This window comes from Heteronotia binoei, chromosome 13 (genome assembly GCF_032191835.1).
Source record: "Heteronotia binoei isolate CCM8104 ecotype False Entrance Well chromosome 13, APGP_CSIRO_Hbin_v1, whole genome shotgun sequence".
Taxonomy (NCBI): Eukaryota; Metazoa; Chordata; class Lepidosauria; order Squamata; family Gekkonidae; genus Heteronotia; species Heteronotia binoei.
In genome coordinates, this window is record NC_083235.1 from 65,739,553 (window position 1) to 65,766,431 (window position 26,879).

General features: G+C 44.3%; 2 protein-coding genes and 1 long non-coding RNA gene across 5 annotated transcripts in view; 1 reads left to right on the forward strand and 2 right to left on the reverse strand.

The window, feature by feature from the left end:
• The window catches only part of LOC132581580 (CMRF35-like molecule 5), a 111,459-nt gene that overhangs the window by 40,455 nt on the left and 44,125 nt on the right, over positions 1-26,879 (reverse strand). The gene's annotated exons all lie outside the window — the stretch shown is intronic.
• RAB37 (RAB37, member RAS oncogene family) overlaps positions 1,968-26,879 on the forward strand; it is a 133,409-nt gene continuing 108,497 nt past the window's right edge. Inside the window, exon 1 of one of the 2 annotated variants that reach the window (XM_060252892.1) lies at positions 1,968-2,129. In XM_060252892.1, coding sequence (XP_060108875.1) covers positions 2,010-2,129 — 120 coding nt within the window. In that variant the 5' untranslated portion in view covers positions 1,968-2,009. The remainder of the gene's footprint in view (positions 2,130-26,879) is intronic. The other variant, XM_060252890.1, reaches the window with a different exon arrangement.
• Positions 20,169-26,759, reverse strand: LOC132581582 (uncharacterized). The gene is made up of 3 exons (XR_009556130.1): positions 26,576-26,759; positions 20,278-20,673; positions 20,169-20,246 (listed from the first exon to the last, which is right to left on the reverse strand). It is a non-coding gene; the product is annotated as an uncharacterized LOC132581582 (long non-coding RNA).

The window sequence follows — 26,879 nt, forward strand, 5'->3', positions numbered from 1 at the left end:
GGTTACCAGTTCAAGGTTTTAGTGCTTACTTTTAATGTTATTTAGATTAGCTTAAAAAAGTCTTGGAGTGAGAGATTGTAATCAAGTACCTCTTAATAGCTATACAAATCGAGCTTCGGTCTCTGTCTTCAGATGGAGCGAGAGATTGTAATCAAGTACCTCTTAATAGCTATGCAAATCGAGCTTCGGTCTCTCCATCTTCAGATGATTATCAGTTCCAAAAGAGAATGAGGTCCCGACAGGCTTATGCCAAATAAATGGCTCTCTAATACTTTGTAGATGCTAGAAACGCCACTTCTCTTAGGCGGTCCTCAAAGCTTCAAAAAGATCTCCTCCGAGAACTTTCATCAGCTGAGGTTAACCGCCTCAAAGTTTGCCTGCGTATCCGGGACAAATCTCTATCTGAGAATTGTAGGCAGAAAGCCCAAAAGAAAGGCTTTTTACTACCCTGAACAAAGTATTAAGTTTTCCCCTTATCCAGGGAACGTCAGCCCCGCTGGACTCTCACACCGGAAGCCTAGGTTTTAGCGCTTACTTTTAAGGCCCTTCATGTATCTTTGGGACTACTTCTCCTGGTATACCCCTTGAAGAGCTGATAAGAACTTGCTTGTGGTTCCTGGCCTGAGAGATATCCAGCTGTTCACAGCTTGTTTAGTGCTTGTGATTTTAGTTTGTTGTACACTGCCTTGAGCCCTATTTAGGGAATGGGCAGTATATAAATGGAATAAAATAAGTAAGTAAATTAATTAATTAATAAATTATAAAACAAGTGTTTTCCCAAAAGGAGTGCCAGTCATGGTTCAGGAATGTCACAGGGCAAATTTGAAGAATGACCAGTTATATTTCACAGGAGCAATGCATTTTTCTAAGTTGTGATTTGGGATAGGTGAGTGTGTGTGGGGGGGGGGGGGGAGAGGCCAGCTGGGCAGAGAAAGCTAAGCAGCAAAGACTCCGGTTAGTACTTAGATGGGAGATCACCAAGGTAGATACCTTTTTTAACACACACATTTAATGATGGTGCTGTGGATTGCAATACTTGAATACAGAAAATCTGCAACTTCTTTCCTTGAGACTGTTGCTACCTAAGTGGATTACTAGAGCCTATCTTTTCTCTTGAAATGCAAACGTGTAGGGAAAAAAAAACTTTAGCAGAAGCTTCAGGCCTCCTCTGAGTTAGAAGTCATTGCCCAGAGGAGCTGTTTCTTGTTTGGACAGAGCCCCTCGATCTTCTTTTCAGCTTTTGTGAAATCAGCTCCTCTGAGCATCTGACGACAGCAGAGACAGGTCCCGGTTTCTGCCTTCCCAGAAAAAAGAAAGTCATTACAATTGGGGGAAGGGGGGGATGGGGTGTTGAGGGGGGTGCGTGCTGATTTCGCCAGATTTTGTACAGCCTGAGACCGCACTGTAGCTGGCCAGCCTTCCATACAGAGACCCGCTATTGACTCTGGAATCCGCAGTGATTAACTTGGAAAGTTGCTGGCCGATCCGGAAAAGGAACCAGGGGGCACTGTGATGTAAGAGGAAAGGCAGAGTGCATATCCAAGTTGGAGCACTCCAAAGGACGCCGGCGAAAGCCTCCTTGCAATGCATTTCATCTGGGCGCTGTTCTACGTGCCGCCCTCGGATTCTCTCAGGTGTTGGTTGGTAGGCGCTGTCTGCGGTGCTAACCAGAGCTGGGGCTGCAGGGCTTTTCCTTAGCGCCGCAGGAAGCTTCGCTCCTGGGCGGCGGGAGCTCGCCTTGGTACCGAGCAGCTGCCCAGGCTCTGCAGCCCTACCGATCCGTGCAAAACTGCTCTGGTCTCCCTTTTGCAGTCTCAGGAACCGGACTCCAGGTCGTCAACAGCGCCCCCTCCCCGCACACCTTCAGCCCTGGACGAGCTCTCTTTAGATGCGTTTCCTTTGCACCCTTTTTTTCTCCAGGAGTGGAGGAAAATGTTTGCTGCATTGAGGTCTGGCCCGGAGCTTTTGCTTTAAGCCTTGACGCAAGGAAATTTAGTCTTGAGAAGGGAATGGAGACCTACTGGGGATATCAGAGCGGAGCTGGCAGCCCCTACGCCTACCCGGAGATGGGTGCCAATGGAGCCGGCCTCCAAAGTAGCACTTACTATAATGAAGATCTTCTGCACAAGGTACAGATATGATGGAGGCTCTGTGTGTGTGTGTGTGTGAATGACAGCTAAACAGTGCCTACAGTAATATAAACAGGAGAGAGTGGAGTATTGGGGGGGGGGGGACTTGGGAAGAAAGGGGAGGCTTTATCTGTGATCATCGTTATACATGTGATGCTTTGCAAGCTGCTCACCTGCCGCAAAGACCTTGTAGGTCTCCTTAAGTATATCAAGTTAAAAGGGGAGGGGAGGAAGAGATCCAAGCAGCACGTCAAGACTGTGAGTCAAGGCAGCTGCACTTATGGGTAATTAAATGGGAGGAGGAGGGAAGTTAAGATGAAGTTTATTTGGGGGGGAATCCGACGGTGGAAGTGCAGTTACAATTTCTGCAGTGCCATAAAAGACCACCCCTAAACGCGCATCTTTTCATCTTGAGGCTGCTCTTCTGAGCTTCCTCTTGAATATATGAATATAAATAACTGCAATGTCTGGGAAGTCCAAAAGAGGGCGAAGATGAGGTCAGGATGTGATGGGACATGACCAGACTGTAGCTTATTTATAGACACCTTGAAGAACAGCCCTACAAGAAACTTTCAATTTGCCAGTAAATTATGGGGATTGGATCTGGTTTTGTCTACTATTCTGTTAACACAACACAGCTGTTGAGCAACAGCAGCCATTAGACCCTTGTTTATTTCCAAGCACTAATGAGGTTAATTTGATAGGCAGGCACTGAGTTTAAAGAGAATTAGGGCCTTTTTACATAAACACACCCTCGCGGGAAACTTGCCATGTGAGCTATGTTGTCCTGGCACACAACCAGAGTTTGTTGAAGAAAGCTCTGCTGTATAGTGCCAACATGGCTATTTTCCTGGATTATCAAATTCTGCATTTTCTTTCCCTGTTCTGTAACAGTTATTGGCTGCGGTCCTTAAACTACTTGCTGGAAACTGTTACAGCCCTTTCAATCATGAATTTATTGAAGCTTCACTCGTCCTAATCCAGCACAACTGGTTTGATGGTTGAGGATCTCAGAGGTAGGATTAAGCTGTTGCCTTCCCCCACAAATGTCATTGTTAATTCTTCCCATCATTCATCCATATGTACTTCAGATACAACAGCCACGACCTTTATTGGCACAGCAACCATATTAATAAGAGAAAAAGGACAATTCAAACAGTCATGACCCAGTCTATTGCTACATTACTCGCCGCACAGATGCAAGGTGCAAGAATTTGGTCACGGTTTCAATCACCATTTGATTCCAAGAAGATAATATAAAAGGATTTTGCATTCATCAGATTTCCCTCCTTGCTCTCTCAACAAGGGTCCAATAAGTAGTCAAGACAAGTCAGCCTTTATTGGCATAAAAAAAGAACAGTACAAATTAATATAGTGTAAAACAGGACAGAGGCACAACTTTCATGTACACTTGTATGAACAGAAATTATTTCGCGATATCCTTTGGCGTAACTTTAGAGCAGAGTACAGAAACTTGGCTGACCTCTCAGTAACATTGATAGAAAAAATCATTCGAGAGTCTATGGACCTTAAGTGCATTAGAGCGGTCGGCCATACTGGCTAAAACAGGGTATAAATATGTATAACGTAGATCCGTATACAGATGGCACTGCAGGAGAAAATGAGTGATTGACTCAACACATTTTTTGTTAACAAGGGCAGTACCTAGCTGAATAGGCTATTTTGTTTAATCTGCCATCCAGAATGGCAGAGGGCACAGCATTGCACCTAGCGAGGGAAAACATTCTGCATTGTTGTGGCACCTTCACCTAATGCCGAGCTAAGAAAGTGTCGCTGGATGTGTTTTTAGCCACAGAATGTATCAAAGATCTAAGTTATAGCACCATAATTAATTTTAATACAATTTGTAAATAGATTTACGTTGATTTATAATTATAAGTGTAATTACTATGTTTGATTTTATTGTATTGTATTCGTATGTTGTGAGCCGCCCTGAGCCTGCCCTGCGGGGAGGGCGGGATATAAATAAAAAGTATTATTATTATTATTACCTGCAAGAACGATAGGTAAGAGACCATCTTCCCTGTGCTGAGAGGAATCTCAAAGCTCAGAGGGGAGCAAATTTTGTTAGCCAGACTATTTAACTACTGGGTTCAATAAGTAAGGAGCGTGTATCAAGGTAGTGAGTGCAATACCAAACAAACAAAACATGTTCAAGGCTTTCTATGTCCCGTCGACTACAGGCACATAGCCTATAAGCACGTGGTATTTTATGAAATCTTCCATAGAGTACCACAGAAGGTAACACATTAAAGTGGACTAGTTAGTAGGCTCTACAATAGTCCGAGGCAATTAAAAAGGTAAAATACTTTGCCATGTACTTCAGTTGTGTAGCTGTTACTTACATATTGCCAGGTCCCAGCAAAGAACTGATTCTGAGGAATGTAGCAGCTGCATTAACCTCCTCCACTAGATACAAATAGTTCCTAATCTAGGGGCGTTTTCGCACTGACCTTCAAGTAGCGCGACCACCCTCTTCACACCGGAGGATCTGCCCGGTTTTCGCACAAGAAGCGCCGGCGCACCCAAAAGAGCCGGCTACTTCAGTCGCGAAACCCGCTCAAACGGAAACCGCCAAGAAGCAGGAAAACGTTTGAGCGGGTTTCGCGACGGAAGTAGCCGGCTCTTTTGGGTGCGCCGGCGCTTCTTGTGCGAAATCCGGGCAGATCCTCCGGTGTGAAGCGGGTGGTCGCGCCACTTGAAGGTCAGTGCGAAAACGCCCAGAGTGTTACTATTGCAGAAAGAGATCTTCCCCCGGTGGAAGTGGTAATCTTTGGAGAGGGCCCTTAGAGCACCTGCTGAACATTCATAAGATTTCAGGTCATATTTACTACGTGGTATCCCAGGAAATATTTAATTATCTTAACCTCCTTGGAGTTCAAGTGGCATTAAGGCTAACCGATGGCGATGGCTTATTAGGTTAACTCATGTTAAAACTAAGAGTTCAGAGATGGGTCCTCCTACTTCTCCCATGTTGGAGGATGGAGCACTGGAGACACATGAGGCCTGCAATATTGTTGCATTTACAAATGTTTTACAAGCTGAAGAAGCTCATCTACTACAAAGACATTGTGAGCAGAGGTGGAGGCGACACCAGCATTCTTATAGGCCAGTGCGTCTATCAGATTCTCAGAAAGAGAGAGAAATCCAGTACCCCAAGTGGTTTCAGCTATCTCCTTCCCTTCCTCTGTTCTGCCAGGCTCAAACTTGCTCTTTCTCCTCACACAGACCCACATGGGGAGGGACGGTGGCTCAGTGGTAGAGCATCTGCTTGGTAAGCAGAAGGTCCCAGGTTCAATCCCTGGCATCTCCAAAAAAGGGTCCAGGCAAAAAGGTGTGAAAAACCTCAACTTGAGACCCTGGAGAGCCACTGCCAGTCTGAGAAGACAATACTGACTTTGATGGACCAAAGGTCTGATTCAGTATAAGGCAGCTTCATATGTTCATGGGGAGGGATGGTGGCTCAGTGGTAGAGCATCTGCTTGGTAAGCAGAAGGTCCCAGGTTCAATCCCTGGCATCTCCAAAAAAGGGTCCAGGCAAATAGGTGTGAAAAACCTCAGCTTGAGACCCTGGAGAGCCGCTGCCAGTCTGAGTAGACAATACTGACTTTGATGGACCAAGGGTCTGATTCAGTAGAAAGCAGCTTCATATGTTCATCTACCCCCTCCCTTCACCTGAGAGGGTTAGCTCATTCAAGCTCTGATGGGCTTCAGATCATCTAGTACTTGGTATTCACAAAGAAATCCACAATTATGAATTCTTTCCATACTTTTAAAGTAACACAGTACTATGTATTAGGGTTTGTAGAATCTTTCGGGCTCAAGTGCTGTGTTCTACTGGAGAAAGTTTTTCTTCAACGCACAGCAGCCAAGAAGGTCAGAGCGCCTGCTCCGGCTGCAACGCCACTGAGGATGTTCTCCGCAGCTGAGAACGAAACGTCTGGAAGAAAAACTTTCTCCAATAGAACACGGCACTTGAGCCCGAAAGATTCTACAAACCCTAATGATGTTACCAGCCGTGAAAACCTGAAATCTTTGATAGTACTATGTATGTCTATTCAAAAGTAAATCTCATGACATTCAATGGTGCTAACTCCAAGGGTTGGTTTTATAAAATCTAGGGGCAAGATGATTGTTGGTAGCTGTCAGTTTGGCTCCCTCTGAAAAAAAAACAGTTTGAAATTGCCTTTTGCCGTCTTGATCCATTTTTCCTGAGTTTTATTGATTTTATTTTTATTGTATATATCATATGACCTAATGCTTTAATACATAATCCGCTCTGATTTTGTTAACTGCATAATTTCTTGCTATACAATTCCAGATGATCTATTGTGAACTTCAGGAAATAATCATGATTTGCATCAGTGGGTGTTTAATGGGGACACTGTAATAGACCATTCGCTAATAGTTCAGACAAGATCTGCCCCAGGGTATAAAAATATAAAGAAGGACCACGTAAAATCTGCCTATCTGGCAAATATTACTATATGCAAAGGTAGATCAGCATTTACAGCTCTGCGGTTTCAGACCATGCCAACAGAATATCTCCTGGGACGATACTCTAAAACACCTCGAGAACGGCATATTTGTATATGCAAAACTTCTGTGGAGGACCTCTTCCATTATGTTATGGTTTGCCCACTGTATTCAGAACCTAGATGCAAGTTTCTGACTGAAATAACAGATCAATTGTATATGGCTTCTGATATGGATAAGCTAATATTTCTGTTGTCAGATACTGACGCTACGGTCTCTTATAAGGTAGCACTTTTTGCTTTGGCTGCTAACAAAATCAGGGCAAAGGCAGTACCCAAATAGGCAGTAAAATGATGCTGTTACCTGGACAATTAGTGCCTGATTATATATAGGAGCCCCGTGGTGCAGAATGATAAAGCTGCAGTACTGCAGTCCAAGCTTTGCTCACAACCTGAGTTCAATCCCGGCAGAAGCTGGGTTCAGGTAGCTGTCTCAAGGGTGATTCAGCCTTCCACCCTTCTGAGGTTGGTAAAATGAGTACCCAGCCTTGCTGGGGGTAAAGTGTAGATGATTGGGGAAAGCAATGGCAAACTGCCCCATAAAAAGTTTGCCGTGAAAACATCATGATGCGATGTCACCCCAGAGTTGGAAATGACTGGTGCTTGCACAGGGGACTACCATTACTTTATGGAATCACAGGGACGCTGTATGTAACTAAGACTGTGAATAATCTCAATTTGAATGTGTTAATTTTAGAGTCCTTGACTGTTTTTAACTTGTAAGTTGCTGTAATTGTAATGGCCAATGGCTGTGAGCAATAAATTTTGCTGCTGCTGCTTTAATACATAAGAAGAGAGAAAAGGATGGGCATTTTTATCAATTCATAAAAAGCAAAAGGGTACATTTTATCTGATGCTTTTTTTCCCATTCCAGTACATGATAACAGATTGCCTGACTTGCAGAACAGTTATCTGTACATTGCAATCTATTACTTTACATCCTTTTGCAATATGGTAATTTAGTTAGTAGAGCTAAATTCTGTACACAATTGTTGTTGGATGAATATGTGGTTATGCACACATCATTAAGAGCAGGGGGAAAGGCAGCCAGGGACCAGAAGTCAGACCTCCTAAAGAGCTCAGGTGCACTGTGAAGAGATCAGACATGGGAAGCACGCAGTGAGACGGGCTCAAACAAAAAATACTGGACTTTATCTGGTGTTAGGAAAGTCTGGGGTGGCTACACCAGGGCTTGGGGTAAGGAGAGGAGATTGGAGGAGGAAAATGTATGTTTTCATTGGAGTTGTTTAAAGAGATGCTAGGGTTCTTGGTGACATAATATTCCAGTTCACATGCCAGCTTTCAAAGACGGAACACTTCAAGTAAAACCCTAGGTACAGAGAAATGTTTGGCCTGGCACCTAAAGGACAGTAAGGCAGATGCTAGAAAATTCTCAAAAGGGAAGGGACTCCCAGGGTAAAGCCACTGAGAAAGACCTGGCTCTGGTAGGTAGAAGCATAGTGAGCAGGCCTTGGGAAGAGCACCTTAGGTGGTAAGATTAACAGTATGGGAGGAAATGGTTCTTCAGGAAGCTACAATAGAAGAGCGACCTAAACTCTCTAAAATGGTAGCACATCAGCTGCACCATAAATATCAACCAGCATAACATGGTATTCTGAGCAACACCTCTTGGCCGATCTTAACAAGTAGGGGGACTCTTTTAAAATAAACAGTAAAGAAGCTGGATGAGTATTTTCCCCCTACACTTACGTGCCAGTCATTTGAAGGCCAAAGACATTCACGTCTAATGGAATCACATGTACTCGTGCTAACAATAAAATTATAAATAATATATAGAAGTTCAACTAGAGGCTCTTGTTAGCAGTCTATATGTTCCTTTCTGCTGAGCGGATACGACTTTTTATGTTGCACACAAGAGGTATCAATTTTATATCTATCTTTTAGAGAAGGGAGAAAAAAATATTTTGAGGGAGGCACATTACATTTAACAGGAAAGCTCTACTGTAACATTGATAATCATCCTGCAAGACTGCAGAGAGGCTGTGACAGTTGCACAGCCTTGCATGGTTTTGTGTACGCAGTGACCTGGATTTTTCTGTCTTGGATAGCTGAGACATTTGGCTAGTCAGGAGGCAGAGCTGGGATCTGGAATTAGTAAAATCTTCATTGTTAGAGTCATGTCAAAATCCAGAATTGTCATTTAGCTGGCATTCATGATGGGAAGAAGTCACCAAATCGGGCCTATAAACAATTAAGGAACTGGCAGCGGAACCATATCCTAAAGTTATTCTGGATGGGCAAGGATAGGATGACTACAAAACATGAGCTTCCTACCAATGTAATGCCAATAAAATAGCTGTGGTAATTAAACAAATATCCATATGAGTCAATGGAGAAGACCAGATGGCTGCCTGCTCTTCACCCCCCAACCACACTGGAAGACAGAGTATCAACTAACCCACAGGCTATCATGACACACCATCAGAGTATATGATCCGTACCAAGAAGACTCAAACCGTTTTCGCACACAGCTCACCTCGCAGTCACAATCCTGTTCCCTCCGCAGCGACTGGTCGGATTTCCCACCATCTGCGCCGAAGTTACAGGAAGTGCCGCAGCTTTTGTGTAGCAAACGTAAACCGCTAAAACCCAGTTTACATTTGCTACGCAAAAGCCGCGGCACTTCCTGTAACTCCGGCGCAGATGGTGGGAAAACTGACAGACGCTGCGGAGGGAACAGGATGGTGACTGCGAGGTAAGCTGTGTGCGAAAACGGTCCCAGTCTCCTGTCAAGACAGGTAGCATTAAGCAGTATCAATCGGCCTCAATTTGTATTTAGTATCTATGGCCTAATGCTTGGCCCCAATGTGGGGAACATGGGTACTAAGATGTCTTCCAGCCCCTTTCCTGGTGCCCACCAAGTGTTTCTAGAAAGTGGGTGGGAGCAAGTGGGGCTTTTGCAGGGCAGGGCTTCTGATTGGCTATTGATCTGATTGGCTGTGCAGAGTTTAGAAAAGGTTGCTTTGGCAGTAGCTGCCACCCCAGCACAAAGATCTGCACTGCATGACGGAAAGAAAGTTGCATATGGAGGAAAATATTTTTTTTCAAATAATATATTAATTTTATACGGTATCCTGTTAAACAGAGCTTTCGCCTGAAGTGTTGAAGACTTGCTATTAGAACTATGCACAGCCTCCCTGACATTTTGTGGTTCGCACTACCTCCTTTGGCAGCCAGTTTGCGGCTGTGGCCCCCACCCTGTGCCTGCAGGTTTGAAAAGTTTGGGACCCCTGTACTAAGAGGTTCATGAGTGGGAACTTGGTGGTGCTAAACTTTGGGACCCAAAGGGAACACGTCACACAATCAAGAACAGGCTAAGGAGAACAGCCAGTACAGGAAAGGCAGAGGGAGGTTCTAGAACCTCCCTTGAGGCTCTAGACACAAATATTCAATTCCTCTCTTGTAATTGGGGACTACAAGGATCAGGCATCTGAAATGATTTAGCAAAGAGGTGGGAGAGTGGTTTTCCCATCAAGCTGAGCATCTATACCTTGCCCATAATTTTGCCACTGGAATTGCCCTGACCAAGGGTGATGGTGAAGGCCCTTGAAGGTTAACATCATCTTGACTTTTCCTGTTCCATGTGGGGAAGTATTGTGGGTTGAGTGAGCTCAAAAGTGGAGAGAGATTGATAACAAGATATTCTTGGTAAATAACCAGAAACTTTATTTTCTACATTTTTATCCTTCCCTTCCACCAAGGAGCTCAAGATGGCATATAACACACACACACACACACACACATATCCTCACAACAGCCCTATAAAGTTGGTTAGGCTGAGAGACACACACTGGTCCAAGATCACATAGCAAGCTTCATAGAGGAATGGGGATTTGAATCTGCTTCTCACAGATCTTAGTCTGATACTGTAGTAGCTATATCTCAACTGCTCTCAAGATACTGGCAATGAACCAATAAAATGGGGAGTGCATGGTTAGACTGAATGAAAGAACTGGGGACAGTGAAAAACACTTAGTAGCATAGATGAGTTGGATTAGGTCTGCATCTAGCCCCTCTGCAATTATTATTGCAGACTGAACACATCAAAATTAGACTTTGGCTTGTAGAAGTCACCTGAGCTTCTTCAAAGGTGGAACTCAAACCTGTTATGTTTCGGTATGCAGATACACACATTCATGGAAGGAGAAATCATTGTGAACAGTAGGGTTAGATGGGGTTAATGTCATAGACTGCTATCTTTTGCATTTTGTGACCTTTTATTCCCACTTTTCACATTTTCCCTCTTTGTATGTGTATAGATAGATCTGCTGGTTTGAGGTTTTAATTTGTACATCTGAAATGTGCTCTAACCATGTGGGTGCTTTCACATGCACTGAATAATCCACTTCCAATCCACTTTCCATTCAAAATGCAGCTTAATTCATTGTGTGAAATGGCAAAATCCACTTGCAAAAAATTGTTAAAGGGCATTAAAAGTGGACTGAAAGTGCATTATTCAATGCACATTATAGTACAACTCACGCTACAACAAACCTGTTGTGCCTAGGCAACATCATAGGTCCTGAACAGATTGGCTTCTCCAAAGGCAAATCTGCTATGGATCACTGCTGCACTCTGGCCTTCCTTGCTGAAAAATATATGCATACCAGGTCAAAAAAATTATACGCTGCCTTCATTGATTTGAAGGGTGCTTTTGATTCAATAGATAGAGCCCAACTATGGATCAAGCTAGGTTACCTGGGAATGGACCCTCGTCTGCTGTTTCTCTTGAGGAAACTTCATTCTAATACCTTTTGCCAAGTGAAATTTTCTTCTAGCGGTGACTTGACTAGTAAAATCCCAGTGTTAAAGGGGGTTAAACAAGGTTGCGTGCTGGCCCCGCATCTTTTTAATTTATTTTTAACTGACCTGGCACAATTTTTGAACCCTATCAACGGTCATCCACCTAAACTTGCAGGCCAAGCGGTCCCCTTATTACTTTATGCCGATGACACTACCATCCTCTCTTGTACAAGAGTGGGCCTGCAAAGGTATTTGAATGCCTTTTATGACTACTGTAATTGTAATTCACTTTCTATCAATTATACCAAATCTAAAGTAGTTGTCTTTTCATATTGCTGGCACCCACAGAGATGGTTTATTGGCAATTCAACAATCGAGCAAACAATTTTTTTTAAATACTTGGGGATCACTTTTAACCACAAGTTAAGCTGGGTTTCACATCATAACAACACCGTCAACTTGGCTAAATGTTCAGCTGCTCAAATTAAACAGTTTTTCTTTGCAAGGGGCAACCAATTAGTTCCAGCAGCTATTAAAGTGTTCAAAGCCAAAACACTTGCCCAAATCCTCTATGGTATCCCTATATGGATCTCAGCTTTTACCAGGAAAGTGGAGGGCATTCAAGCCTCATTCTTTAGACAAATTCTTGGTTTGCCAAAATGTGTGTCCTCCTTTGCTCTCTGCTCTGAAGTGGGTCAGTCTTTGGTGGAGACAAAAGCCTGGATTGCAGTGTTTAAATTCTGGCTCAAAATTCATTTTAGAACAGATCCCAACAGCCTTCTTGATTGTATGAAAAGAGACCCATATATTTAATCCTGGACAGCAGTGCTTCTGTCTAAACTCAATCAATTGGGGTTAGAGGTAGATGATTTTTCTACCTCTGATGAGTCATATATCTTCAGATGTATTAAACTAGGACTGTGGGAATTGCAGGAAACGAAATTACGGCCAACTGACCCTTATATTTGCTCTCCAGCTTCCTTAGGTCTTTATGCTTTTTGTGGCAAAATGCCCAATTATCTATCAGACCTAACCTCTCCAAGTCATCGCAGGGCATTTATGTTGGCTAGACTAAATGCGTTTCCCTCCAAAGTTTTACAAGGGAGATATCAGCGAGTCCCTTTAGCCGACAGACTTTGCTCCTGTGGAGCGAATACCCCTGACTCAATCCAGCATATATTGCTTGATTGTTCTTTTTACCATAACCTCCGTAAAGATTTATTTGGCAAGCTTTCTTTTTCTCCAGATTTGTCTATTCTGCCACCCTGTTATTATTTATTGAGTGATACTGAGGGGGTGGTTAGTGAGGCTGTGGCAAAATGTCTGGCTGACATCCTTAAATTTAATTCTGACCATGTTTGAATGCATCTGTAAGCTCGGTTTCATTCTGATTTTATCTCCAATGTTTAAATTTTTATATTCTGTGTATTTTTATCTGAATCTATTATGCCATTAAAGGTTTGGTATGGTATGGTATGGAACAAACCTGTTCATCTGTAAAGTGCCGTGACACCTTTTGGCTTGTGATACAGTAGACTAATACAGCTCCTGTCTTTGATTCTGGTTTACATGCACAGTGTTTCATGTTGAAAAGCATTTGGACTTACAACGCTGTTCCCATGTACATTTTGAAGTATTACACTTCCTGGCAGGCTATACCAGAAGAATCTTCTGAACGTGAAAATATCAGTTGCAAATGCTCTTGTGTCAATTGCTTCTTGTCAGCTTTCTCAGCTGCAAAATATATAGTAGTACTGCCCTCATAGGTATGACATGTAGATTAAGAACTAATGTTTGCTAAGTGTTCTGAGGGTGGGACAAGGGCAAATTTATTACACCGTGTGTTAGGACTTATACATCCTAAAGGAAGAGGTAAGTAATATAGTGAGTCAATGCACCATGAATAAGGCATACAATTGTGTTGGGAAAGATTAGGGGAATTAATAATGTATAACCGTATAGTGCTGGAGGGCAGAGGCTCTGAATGTGCTTACGTAAGCCTTTCTGTGCTGACCGAGACTTACCAAGTGCTCCCAATTCAAAGTCTGGCTGCAAAGGACACTGGAATCAGTTCTGCTTCTGAGCGATAGACTCCATAGTGTCACTTAGGTGAAATACACATGGCTGTGGGCCACAGAAGTCTCCTTCCTTTGAGGAATTCCTAAATACGGATGGGTCATCTGCGCATGAAAAGAACCTGTACATCAAATACATACCAACTACATTTCCACTAACAGCCATCAACCTCAATGCTACACCTCCCTGACTGGATTTTGAAGGCAGTTAAGCTATAATTCTCAAATTATTGATCTGTAGTAACCTCATTGCATATGAGTGGCATATGGGGAAAAGTATATATAAAGGTAGCAAATACACTGTAACAAGGGGCGTTTTCGCACTGACCTTAATCGGTAGTGACGCCCCTCTTCACCGCGCAGGATCTGCGCGGATTTCGCACTAACTGCCGCGGAGCACCCGGAAGAGCCGGAAAGTCCCGCAGCTTTTGCGGCGCAAACGGAAACCGCCAAAAACCAGTTTCCATTTGCGCCGCAAAAGCCGCGGGACTTTCCGGCTCTTCCGGGTGCTCTGCGGCAATTAGTGCGAAATCCGCGCAGATCCTGCGCGGTGAAGAGGGGCGTCGCTGCCGATTAAGGTCAGTGCGAAAACGCCCAAGAAGTGTTATCTGGGACTGTCAAATAGGTTGAGGGAGTTTGAGCTATGCTCCCTCAGACCTAAACGAAGAGGGAGGAAAAATAACAGAAAATAACTTATAATTTGCAAATATTGCCTTAAGGGCTCTTATTGTCTGGTGAGTTTTAAATGGTTTAAAAGGAAAAGGTAGTCCACTGTGCAAGCACCAGTCGTTTCTCACTCTGGGGTGACATCGCATCACGACGTTTTCACGGCAGACTTTTTTACGGGGTGGTTTGCCATTGCCTTCCCCAACCTTGGAAGGATGGAAGGCTGATTCAACCTTGAGCCAGTTACCTGAACCCAGCTTCCACCAGGATCGAACTCCGGTCATGAGCAGAGAGCTCAGACTGCAGTACTGTGACTTTACCACTCTGCACCACAGGGCTGCTTTTAAATGGTTACCGGTCTGCAAGACACTGAGTCAAATTGTACAAAAGTATAAATGGCTTTATTTACAAAAGGGTAAAGGAAAACAAAAGGACATAAAACAAACATGATATAACAATGTACACAGAAGATAAACACTCAAAACAAAAGGCTATTGGAAGCTAGCCAACTACCTCCTACACTTAACTGTGGAGTATCTCCTGATTGCTTACCCTGAGTCTTAACTCACTTGACTCTCCTTGGTCAAGCACCATGACTCAGTCAGACATAACTGCCTCTCATTGTCCAGATGATAAAAAAGCTCTCCCCTAGTGTGGCTTCTGACTAGATTATATTCTAGTTGTTACAATTAACAGGCTTGATTAAGTAGCCAATCCCAAACAGGATCTAATTAGAGCTGTCAGATGACTCACATCTAAATGACTTGCTGCCTAAACTAAGATCTAGACGATCTACTGTCAATTAAATACTATACAGGTGAGACTAATCAACCTTGTATCTAATTAGGCAATTGCCTTCTGGCAGAGCACACTTCAAGGTACAGATCTTTACTCTACTAAGACATAATGATACTAACGGATACAAACACTTATACACTGTGCATGCAATGTTCATTTCATGACAGGGACAACAGGGCACGTTTCCCTCTGAGCTCCCACAAGGTGAAATTGATTCTCTAGTCTAGAAATATCTTTGGCCACTGGCAAATGTTGAGTTTCCATTGGGTCCTAACTATGGCTTGCTGCTTGGAAGCCACTAGGCATTTGCTACAAGGATTCACAAATGATTCCAAATTGGTATGTAGTCAAAAGTTTGAACTACGCACTAGAAGCTTTCATTTAGTGGCCTTTTAGTAATATTCCTATGAAGCTGCCTTATATTGAGTCAGACTATGAATCTCTCAAAGTTAGTATTGTTGACTAACTGATAGCAGCTCTCCAGGGTCTCAGCTTCAAGGCTTTCACATCACCTGTTGTCTGTTTCTTTTAACTGATGATACCCAGGATTGAAGCTGAGACATTGCCGGAAGCTTCACCTATAGACAAGCCACCATTGCTTAGCTACTCCTCCGTTATATGGGAATAATATGTTGGCTTACATTACAAGGTCAGTGAAAGGCTAACAGGAAAACTATAACCGTTTTCGCACACAGCTTACCTCGCAGTCACAATCCTGTTCCCTCCGCAGCGTCTGTCGGATTTCCCACCATCTGCGCCGGAGTTACAGGAAGTGCCGCGGCTTTTGCGTAGCAAACGTAAACTGGGTTTTAGCGGTTTACATTTGCTACGCAAAAGCTGTGGCACTTCCTGTAACTTCGGCGCAGATGGTGGGAAATCTGACCAGATGCTGCAGAGGGAACAGGATTGTGACTGCGAGGTAAGCTGTGTGCGAAAACCGTCTATATGAAATACTCATGTTCTTCTGGACTGCCCTTTCTATAGCAGTCCACGAGCAAGATACCTAGATGCTCTGCTCTTTGACCATCAAGGCCTCTCTGTCAATGCCAAGGTTCGCTTTTTACTCCACGGGAAACGCAATTTTGTTATTACTCACGTTGCTTGCTTTTTACAGGTTGCGATCCAAATCAGAGAGGCTTTTACTCATGCATAGCCCACAGCTATTTTATGTCATTTAACTTTTGCTGGTTTTTTTTTAATTATATCTCACAGTGTTATTGTTGGTTTTTAAAGTATACTGTACCCTTATATCAATGACAATAAAGGTCTATGGTATATAATGAAATACTGTGAGGATTTTGGAAACTAATTATTTTTCATTGACAATGTCCAGAAACAAAGCAAGCAGGGAAGTTCAAATACAGTGAGTTCAGCTTGCCTTCTGCTGGCCAGTTGTTAGCAGGGAGCCAGTTTTTAACTGATCAGGTTGTTTGTTCAGGAGCCGCTGAAGCCAGTTCAGCAATTTACTCCCCATGTATTCAAACAGAACCATGCAATCCACAGCATTTCACTTATGCATGTGCTGACACAGCCCAATAGTAGCCCTGTTCAGGACACGAAATCAGACAAGATACCATTCTGGGTCAAACTAGACATGACGGAGTCCACATATAAATCACAAGGACACCGCTGTCATTTTAAATTTCTTTAAAACTGCTGTGAGGGCCCGATCTGATAAGGCCTGGCCTATAGTGTGTTGAGCTGAGGTACTCAACCCCCTCCCGTGCCTCTTCAAATGTTGAAACAACCAATGGGGGGGGCATTTTTGCCCACATAGCATTTCTAAACCACTTTAAAATAGAAGCGGCATCCCCATGGCAGACACAAGGATGCTGTCACATCTCATTCGGCCCTCCGTCTGCTTGGCATTGGGACAGGGAGCCAGCATGAAAGGAAGGGACAGGCAGCTGTTTTTCTCCACAGCTATGAGTGACCTATCAATACATAACCAACTCCATAGACTGCAGGGGAAACTTCCTGGATTTGACTTGTATTTTAACCTGCTAGTGTGCCCGCTGCCTAATCCTGCATGCATATGGGCTGTGTGAAGAGACTGCCATGTGCTGATACCCAGGGGTAAAGTTCCCATCTGTTCCAGAGCACTGCAACTTATGTCTTCACTGCATGCTACCTTGTTCTTTGGAGAGTAAATGGTATTGAATAGCTGAACACAGAAAGCCTCTGTAGTGATAAACTAGCTCATTTAAGGGAACTACAGGTAAGTGATGGGAAGCTGCACCCTGGGTTCATAACAGCTGTGAATTATTTACCAGCTCTTAGTGATTCCATAGGTGCCAGCTGATTAAAGATGCAAGTCCGTCTTACTGAGAATGCAAAATGTTACAGAGGAGCATATAAATAAGTCATTTCTGACATGGTCCCTTTCTCGTCGGGAATTGCATTTAGGCAAGCGCAAACCGAGAAGGTACCTGAAGTATAAAGCATCATGAGAAAGGCTTTCAAAGCATGGCAGATTTCTTTATGATTAGGGAGTCTGAGATTGGTTCTATTCTGCAATGCAAGTTGTGCAAGCAAGTACACAAAGTCTGAAACACATAAGAGAAGCCATGTTGGATCAGGCCAATGGCCCATCCAGTCCAACGCTCTGTGTCTCATAAGAACATAAGAGAAGCCATGTTGGATCAGGCCAATGGCCCATCCAGTCCAACACTCTGTGTCACATAAGAATATAAGAGAAGCCATGTTGGATCAGGCCAATGGCCCCTCCAGTCCAACACTCTGTGTCTCATAAGAACATAAGAGAAGCCATGTTGGATCAGGCCAATGGCCCATCCAGTCCAACGCTCTGTGTCTCATAAGAACATAAGAGAAGCCATGTTGGATCAGGCCAATGGCCCATCCAGTCCAACACTCTGTGTCACACAGTGGCCAAAAAAACCAGGTGCCATCAGGAGGTCCATCAGTGGGGCCAGGACACTAGAAGCCCCTCCCAAACACCAAGAACACATAGCCTATATGGCTGGTTTTTACTGAGTCAGAATATCGGTATATCAAATTCCGACTGATAAGCAGCTCTCCAGGGACTCAGATCAAGGTCTATCACAACTCCTGCAACCTGATTGTTTTAAACAGAGATGCCGAGGATTCAATTTAGGACCTTCTGCATGCAAAACAGATTATTGGCCACTGAGTTTCAATCCCTCTCCTAAACAAAAGACCCATTTTTGCAAAGGTAGATGGAAACCTGTTGTGGCCATCTGCTGGCCCCACCTCGTGACCGTGTGCCATGGCACATCCCATACCTGGAGAGAGTGCCTGGGCCTCAGGCTGGAGGGAGAGGGGGTTGCTCCATCAGCATTGCAAGAGGATCTGGGAGGGAAAGGTTAAGAGCCTGCTTCGGCGGGGAGGGCGGTTATAAATAAAAATTATTATTATTATTATTATTATTAAGAGAAATCTCTTACTTGGGTACATTTGGTAGCTTGCCCAACCCTCTCATTGGTTAGAAATTGAGTCTCTTTGGCCCTTGTTTCATCTTATAAAGGCCCTCTCTTCATCTCCCTCTTACCTGGGCTGGGAGCTAAAGCAAGTTAACCTTTTTTGAAGTTAATCCATTCACAGTAAGTTAAATATGCCTACATGAATACAGCATGTAAGATGGGCTATTTTTGTAAGTCAAATTTCTTTCTCTTGTTACCATTGGAGTCAGATCATCTTTACAATCAGTTTGAACAGGATTTTCCTCTTCATTGGGACACATGGAGAATCAGCAATACTGTGTAAAACTTACGTGCTTCCAAATCAAATGATTTTTTTTTTCCCAGAAAGGGGTTTTCCCCCATAAGTAAGATCAAGCCTCAGATTCAGCAGGAGCTCACAGAAGCGCAGCTCCTGAATCTTTCTGAGGGTGTCCCCCCCCCCCACCTTGTTCATTGAATAGTAGGTACAGCTGCATAACAATCCCTGGATTAGGAGAGCGGGCAGTCAGTCAGCCACCAGGAGGTTTGCTATGCCCCCAGTAGCCCTCGTTAACCCTTGGAGAAGCCCACACCACCCTTTCTCCACTTCTTATGTGATTTTGGGTGGCAGGTGGCTTGATGGCCTTTTGACTGGGAGGGGGGGGTGGCCAAGGAGAGCCCCAGGATTAGGGCCCTGAAGCTTAAGCTTCATTAGTTTCAAAGTAGATGCACCCCTGGCTCCCCCTGTACCTTTTCAGGTTGGGAGAACTATGTAAAGGAGAAGGCAGGAGCCCCTTGTGCACACACATAGGGCTGCCTTATACTGAGTCAGACCATTGGTCTATCAAGTTTTGACTAGTAGAGCAGCTTCCTAGGGTCTCAGGTCAAGGTCTTCCATATCATCAGCAACCTGATCCGTCTAACTAGAGGTGTTAAGGACTGAACCCAGGAGTCTCTGTGGTGACCACGTGGGAGATGTAATGGGTAGTTTGGCCCTTTCTGTGCTCGTGCACAAATGAGATTAGAGAACAAACAAGTAGCTTAAAAGGACACAAGTTATTCTGTCACAGAGGATGTGTCCTCTGAGGTTGATTCCCAGCCCCCAAAGAACCTTTAAGGACATTCTCCTTTAATGTTTAAAGGATTCCATGGGGCAGGTAATTGGGCTTGGAAGACATGCATCCTCTATCATGAGCCCTCCTGGTCTGAATTTCCACCCTGAAATCTTTTTAGTAGCTGGGAGGGGGGGGGGACTTCTGCTGGTTACTTAAAATGTTGTTTGGGAACATATCTGGCTGGGAAGATACATGCCAAGATGCACATCCTCAAAGCTCAATTCCCGTGTCCCTTTAGGCCCAAAGCTGGTGGGAAGCAAAGAGCAGTGTGAGGAGATGGTTTGTGGCTGCCTGCAACTCAGGGCGTTTTCGCACTGACCTTAATCGGGAGCGACGTCCCTCTTCACCGCGTAGCGTCTGCGCGGATTTCGCACTAATTGCTCCGCAGAACCCGGAAGAGCCGCAAAGTCCTGCGGCTTTTGCGTCGCAAATGTAAACTGGTTTTTGGCCAGTTTACATTTGCGACGCAAAAGCCGCAGGACTTTGCGGCTCTTCCGGGTTCTGCGGAGCAATTAGTGCAAAATCCGCGCAGATGCTGCGCGGTGAAGAGGGACGTCGCTTCCGATTAAGGTCAGTGCGAAAACGCCCTCACTGTTGGCAAGGTTCTCTAGCAGTGCACATGTACCCCTCTCTATCCCTGATGGCTTGAAGGACTTGATCCTGCACCCAGTATCTTCCTGCAAGGGTAGAGAATGTCTGTCTTCAGTAGAGACCCTCTTCTGCCCTGCCTTTTCAACTTTGTTTAGACTCCAAACATGTATTCATGTTCTGTAGCCACTCTGTGAATAGGGCTGCTCAGTGATCTGATTAGAGGAGGGTTTATTCCAGATGGCTTCCTGGCAGTGGCAGCCATCTTGGAGTCCTCCAGTAGCAAGAATGAAATAACATCTTATTGCAGATAACTGGTTGGTGCTGGAACAAGAGGATGGAGTCCAGTCACATTCTGGCAGTGAATGGAAGGCAATATTGTAATGGCTAAATGGAGGAGGAAAGAGTCCCATGGAGAATGGGTTTCTTCTTCAGCTCTAAACAGTCTGTTGTAGTTAGGTTGGATTGGATGTCTACTTCAAATTGGCATAGATTGCTCGTTCATCTTGGGCAGGAAACTTAATGGCAGCATAAGAAACATCTTCTGTATTTGCACTGGGAACCTAGAAGGTGAAAACACAGAGCTGAATCAAGTACCTAAAGATTAATATACAAGGGCCAAAAATTAAAAGCAGAATTTAAAGTAAAATCATAACCAAAAATACATTTCTTACAGAAAGTTAAAAGCATTTAGGGGGCCATGATTAGCCTCCTTACTTAGTAAAATCACACAGCAGAATGCTTAGTAGTGTCATGGCAAGCCTAGAAAATGATAGTAACTAAATGGAGAGTCTCATGGATTGCTGCCTTGACGTGCTGAGAGGGCTTGTGCGGTTCAGTGAGGCTGTGGGCTATGCCATGCAGGGCCACCCAAGATGGACAGACCACAGCTGAGAACCCAGATAAAATGTGATCCACTAGAGAAGGAAATGGCAACCCACTCCTGTATCCTTGCCAAGAAAACCCCATGGAAAGTAACAAAAGGCTAAAAGATACGGCACTGGAGATGAGCCCCTCAGGTTAGATGGTGCCCAATATGCTACTGGGGAAGAGCGGAGGGCAAGTCCAAGTAACCACAGAAAGTTTGAAGCGGCTGGACCAAAGCCGAAAGGACGCTCGGCTGTAGGTGTGTCTGATGGTGAAAGGAAAGTCCGATGCTGCAAAGAACAATACTGCATTGGAACGTGGAACGTGGAATGTAAGATCTATGAATCAAGGTAAGCTGGATGTAATCAAACAAGAGATGGCAAGACTGAACATCGACATCTTGGGAATCAGTGAACCAAAAAGGACGGGAATGAGTGAATTTAACTCAGAGGATCACTACATCTATTATTGTGGGCAAGAGATCCATAGAAGAAATGGTGTGGCCTTATAGTTAACAAGAGAGTGAGGAAGGCAGTAATTAGGGGTGTGCATTCGGTTCGGCCGAACCAAATTAGCAGCAGAATCACCACTGATTCGGCCGTATACGGAATCAGCTGCAGCCGATTCCAATTGGGGCCCAATATGCAGCAGCCGAATACGGCTCACCGTATACTTCCGTATATATATTCGGAAGTATACGGATGTCAATGCAAAAGGTGGGAAAGTGGCTTCAGCAGCCTCAGGGGAGCTGCTTGCCTACTTTCCCGCCTTTGGTAGCCTTTTCCCGCCTCTCCCATAGCCTCCCTGGGATCAGGAAGGGGGGTGGAGAGGGAAGAGGAGCCCCAGCAGCCAATCCAAAGCATGCATTTGCAAAATGCATAGCAAATGCATGCTTTGCAGGGCTGTTGTGTAGCTAATGGCCCAGCCATCAGCAACATTGTTGTTCTTTTGATCTTTTGCTTACTTGGGTATCCAAGTAAGCACTGTTGTCTGGCCAATCAGAGAGCAGTGCTATTTTTTGAAACTGCTCTCTGTAGGGCCAGAGAACCTTTTTAAGGAGTCTTCCTGGCTGGACTCCTCCATTGCTGCTGTGTTGCTGTATGTTGGTTGGTGTGAGAGATTGTGCTGCTGCTGGCTGGCCCTTGGCTTCAGCTGCTGCCTCCTGCTCTCTCACTCAGCCTTACCAGACTTCCCTGGAGTAGAGAAGACAAGGTAAGACAGTCTTGGGGTTCTTGTTTTTATTTTAGTTGGTAAAAGGACTTTTTAAGACTCAGAGTCCCTTTACTTATCCAGATTTGGGTGGTGGTGGTGGGGTAGCTTATTTGGGGTTAGGGGTTTCTTCCTGGGGAGGGGACCTGGGGTGGGGGGAGGTTTGCCAATTTGCCCATATCTTAATTTAGTGAGAGGACTTTTAAAAGTGCAGTGTTCTTTTACTTCTCCTGATTTGGCTGGCTTGAATTTCTTGGGGTTAGGGTGAAGGGGGTTTTTTTGGGGGGGAGGGGTTGGCAAAATTCCTGTATTGTTAAAAGTTAAGGTTTTTTACTGTTTTAAAAGGATTCTGTGTTTGATTTGTTGCTGCTTGTTGTGCTTGGCCAGCTCTCCCCGTGTTGTTTGGGGCAGGGCTGGAGAGCTGGCATCTGTAGATTGTGTGTTCTGTGGCAGGGAAGCTGGCACCTGGGTGGGAGACCCAGAACCAGCAGCAGAAGAAGAAGAAGATATTGGATTTATATCCCGCCCTCCACTCCGAAGAGTCTCAGAGCGGCTCACAATCTCCTTTACCTTCCTCCCCCACAACAGACACCCTGTGAGGTGGGTGGGGCTGGAGAGGGCTCTCACAGCAGCTGCCCTTTCAAGGACAACCTCTGCCAGAGCTACGGCTGACCCAAGGCCATGCTAGCAGGTGCAAGTGGAGGAGTGGGGAATCAAACCCGGTTCTCCCAGATAAGAGTCCACACACTTAACCACTACACCAAACTGGCTCTCCAGCAGGCTTGTTGTGTTTGGCCAGCTCTCCCCGTGTTGTTTGGGGCAGGGCTGGAGAGCTGGCATCTGGGTTTGCTGCAGCCAGGTCTGCAGAGCAGACCTTGAGCAGATTGTGTTTTGTGTGGCAGTGATGTTGGCAACTGGGTTTATATTGGTTCCAGGCCTGAACTGCAGGGTTCATAGAGTAGATAGAGGGATGTAGTGCATTTGGGTCCTATAGAAATTATCTGGTGTGAAGTTAGGTTTGGCTTTGGGTGCCCCAGGAATTGGACCCCCTGGTCCAATTTTTTGGGGACTTGGGGGGGTTGTAGGGGAGAGTCCCCTGCAGGTCCCCTGCAAATTTGGGGGCTCTCCCTCAAACCTCCTCCCCTCCAGGTGGCTTCAAACACACCCTATTTGCCATTGATTTCAATGGCCCATATGGAATAATGGGGCCGTATAGTTGGAAATAGCCGCACATCTACCGTATATGCGGCTATTCCGACTACGGAATTCAGAAATATACGGGATTCCGAATTTTTTTTCACTGTATACTTCCGAATCCGTGTAATTCTGAATTTTTTTTTTTTTTGCACATCCCTAGCAGTAATGGGATACAATCTCAGAAATGACAGAATGATCTCAGTCCGTATCCGAGGCAAGCCATTCATTATCACAGTAATCCAAGTCTATGCCCCAACCACTGATGCAGAAGAGGCTGAAGTGGACCAGTTCTATGAAGATCTACAACACCTTCTAGAATTAACACCAAAAAAGATGTCCTCCTCATCATAGGGGACTGGAATGCCAAAGTGGGAAGTCAAAAGGTAACCGGAACAACTGACAAATTTGACCTTGGAGAACAAAGTGAAGCCAGGCAAAGGCTAATAGAGTTTTGTCAAGAGAACAATCTGGTCATAGTGAACACCCTCTTCCAACAACCTAAAAGGCGACTCTACACATGAACATCACCTGATGGGCAACACAGAAATCAGATTGATTATATACTCTGCAGTCAAAGATGGAGAAGCTTCTTGCAGTCAGCAAAAACAAGACCTGGAGCTGACTGTGGCTCAGATCATGAGCTACTCATTGCAAAATTCAGACTTAAACTGAAGAAAACTGGGGAAGCCATTAGGCCATTCAGGTTTGACCTTGATCACATCCCTTACATCTATTTCTGCTTCATTGACTATGCTAAAGCCTTTGATTGTGTGGATCATAACAAACTGTGGTAAGTCCTTAAAGAGATGGGAGTACCAGACCACCTTACATGTCTCCTGAGAAACCTGTATAAGGGTCAAGAAGCAACGGTCAGAACGGGATATGGAACAACTGATTGGTTTAGAATAGGAAAAGGAGTTCGACAAGGATGTATATTGTCACCCTGCTTATTTAATTTATATGCAGAGAACATCATGCGGAATGCTGGCCTGGATGAAGCAGAAGCCGGAATGAAGATTGCCGGGAAAAACATCAACAACCTCAGATATGCAGATGACACCATTCTAATGGCAGAAAGTGAGGAGGACCCAAAGAACTTCTTGTTGAGGGTGAAAGAGGAGAGCACAAAAGTAGGCTTGAAACTCAACATCAAAAAAACTAAGATCATGGCATCCAGCCCCATCACACCTTGGCAATTAGAAGGGGAAGACATGGAAGTAGTGGCAGACTTCACATTTCTGGGATCCAGAATCACTGCAGATGGTGACTGTAGTCATGAAATTAAAAGACGTTTGCTCCTTGGGAGGACAGCTATGACGAACCTGGGCAGTATAATAAAAAGTAGAGACATCACCCTACCAACAAAAGTCTGTATAGTCAAAGTGATGGTATTCCCAGTAGTAATGTATGACTGTGAGAGCTGGACCATAAGGAAGGCCGAGTGCAGAAGAATAGATGCTTTTGAGCTGTGGTGCTGGAGAAGAATCTTGCAAGTCCCTTGGACAGCAAGAAGATCATATCAGTCAGTCCTAAGGGAAATCAACCCAGACTGATCCCTCGAAGGTCAGATGCTGAAGCTCAAATACTTTGGCCACCAAATGAGAAGGGAGCATTCATTGGAGAAGATTCTGATGCTGGGAAAGACAAGGCAAAAGAAGAAGGGGAGGGCAAAAGATGAGATGGCTGGACAGCGTTACTGATGTAACAAACACAAATTTGAGCAGACTTCGGAGGATGGTGAAGAAGAAGATGAAGATATTGGATTTATATCCCGCCCTCCACTCCGAAGAGTCTCAGAGTGGCTCACAATCTCCTTTACCTTCTATGGCTGACCCAAGGCCATGCTAGCAGGTGCAAGTGGAGGAGTGGGGAATCAAACCCGGTTCTCCCAGATAAGAGTCCGCACGCTTAACCACTACATCAAACAGGCTCTGGAAGACAGGAGGGCCTGGTGTGACTTGGGTCGCAAAGAGTCGGACTAGACTGTGCGACTGAACAACCAAAAATATGGAGAGTCACCATACAGAACTCTCCTGGCATATAGAGAACTAAGGCAATCAATGTATAGACCAGAGGTGTCAAATTCATTTGTTACAAGGGCTGGATCTGATAGAAATGTCACCTTTTGGGCCAGGCCATGTGTGCCATAACATTTAATGCCAGGTACGGGAGATATAAACTTTATAAAGGACACAGGCAAACCCAGTTAACAATATTTTTTAAAACTCAAAATACAAACCTGTTTAAAACATTAACACGTCCTCAGTATTTACTTACACTATCTCCCTGTTGCCTACCCTCCCACTTCCACCACTCATTAGTCGTTAATGCTGTATACAGGGACATAATTCACAGCCTCTGTCATCTGGCAATACAGGTAATGAGCAGTTGCTTGTGGGATGGATAAGAGCCCTGGATGGGCAGGTTCCATCCCACAGACCATATGTTTGAAACCCCTGGTTTAGACCTACCTTGAGTCTCTCCAAAAGGAAATGTTAATATCAATGTACTCAGTAGTACCTTCTTGCTTAAGATGCCAAACACTGATGCCTCAGAAGAAGGAGGTATGATAGCGGTGGGTTGTTGTGGTGGTAAGAAATCATTGGTTCCAATGAAAAACATTTTTGTTAAAAACAACAACAACTGTGTTTTAAATTATCAATAATACATAAAAGGCCACCAATGACTTTTGAGGGAGTTTGTCATACCGTGCAAAATTCCCAGGTCAACAGTAGTGCTATGTTCTGATCTGAGGGTCACAGGAATGTGAAATTGAATGACACAAGAGTAAAAGCATTGAGATTCGCTTGGTGGTACTGTCACAGAAACTGTGAAACTTCCCTGCTTCTTCGTGAGAGCATTCCCTCCAGGCAATGTCTAATATAATATAGATTAACATGAACTCAGATTGATTCTGCACTCTGATTCCATGCACCAGCATATCTTTTGAGAAGCTCATTAAGAACGACCAAGCTAGAACTGACAGAGGATACTTTTTACATTGAGCTGCTTCTAAGATGCTTCTCACTCAATAATCTGATACATAAAACAATAAGAGCTGATTTTCAAAACTAACTCCTTTGAGATGTACTTAAACATACCGTCTGTGCTCATTGTCTGAGGTACCCATGAAGACTCTGAGATTTTAAAAAAGATTGAAAAGAACAAGTAAACTCTACTAATAGAGAGAACCTGAGGCTGAGTGACAGGAGCTGGAGTTCTTTTCACAGATGCATATTCTACATGGAGTGTGCTGTTTAGATCTTGATCAGAGCTGAGCGAAGGTGTCTTGTAGTTTGGTCTAACATTTGCTGCTATGGTTGCATTTGAAACATTGCCTTCTTCATGTCTTAGAACCTGGAATCAAACCCAAAAACAATCTAATAATTGCTGCTGTCTTAGAAGAAGAAGAAGAAGAAGAAGAAGAAGAAGAAGAAGAAGAAGAAGAAGAAGAAGAAGAAGAAGAAGAAGAAGAAGAAGAAGAAGAAGAAGAAGA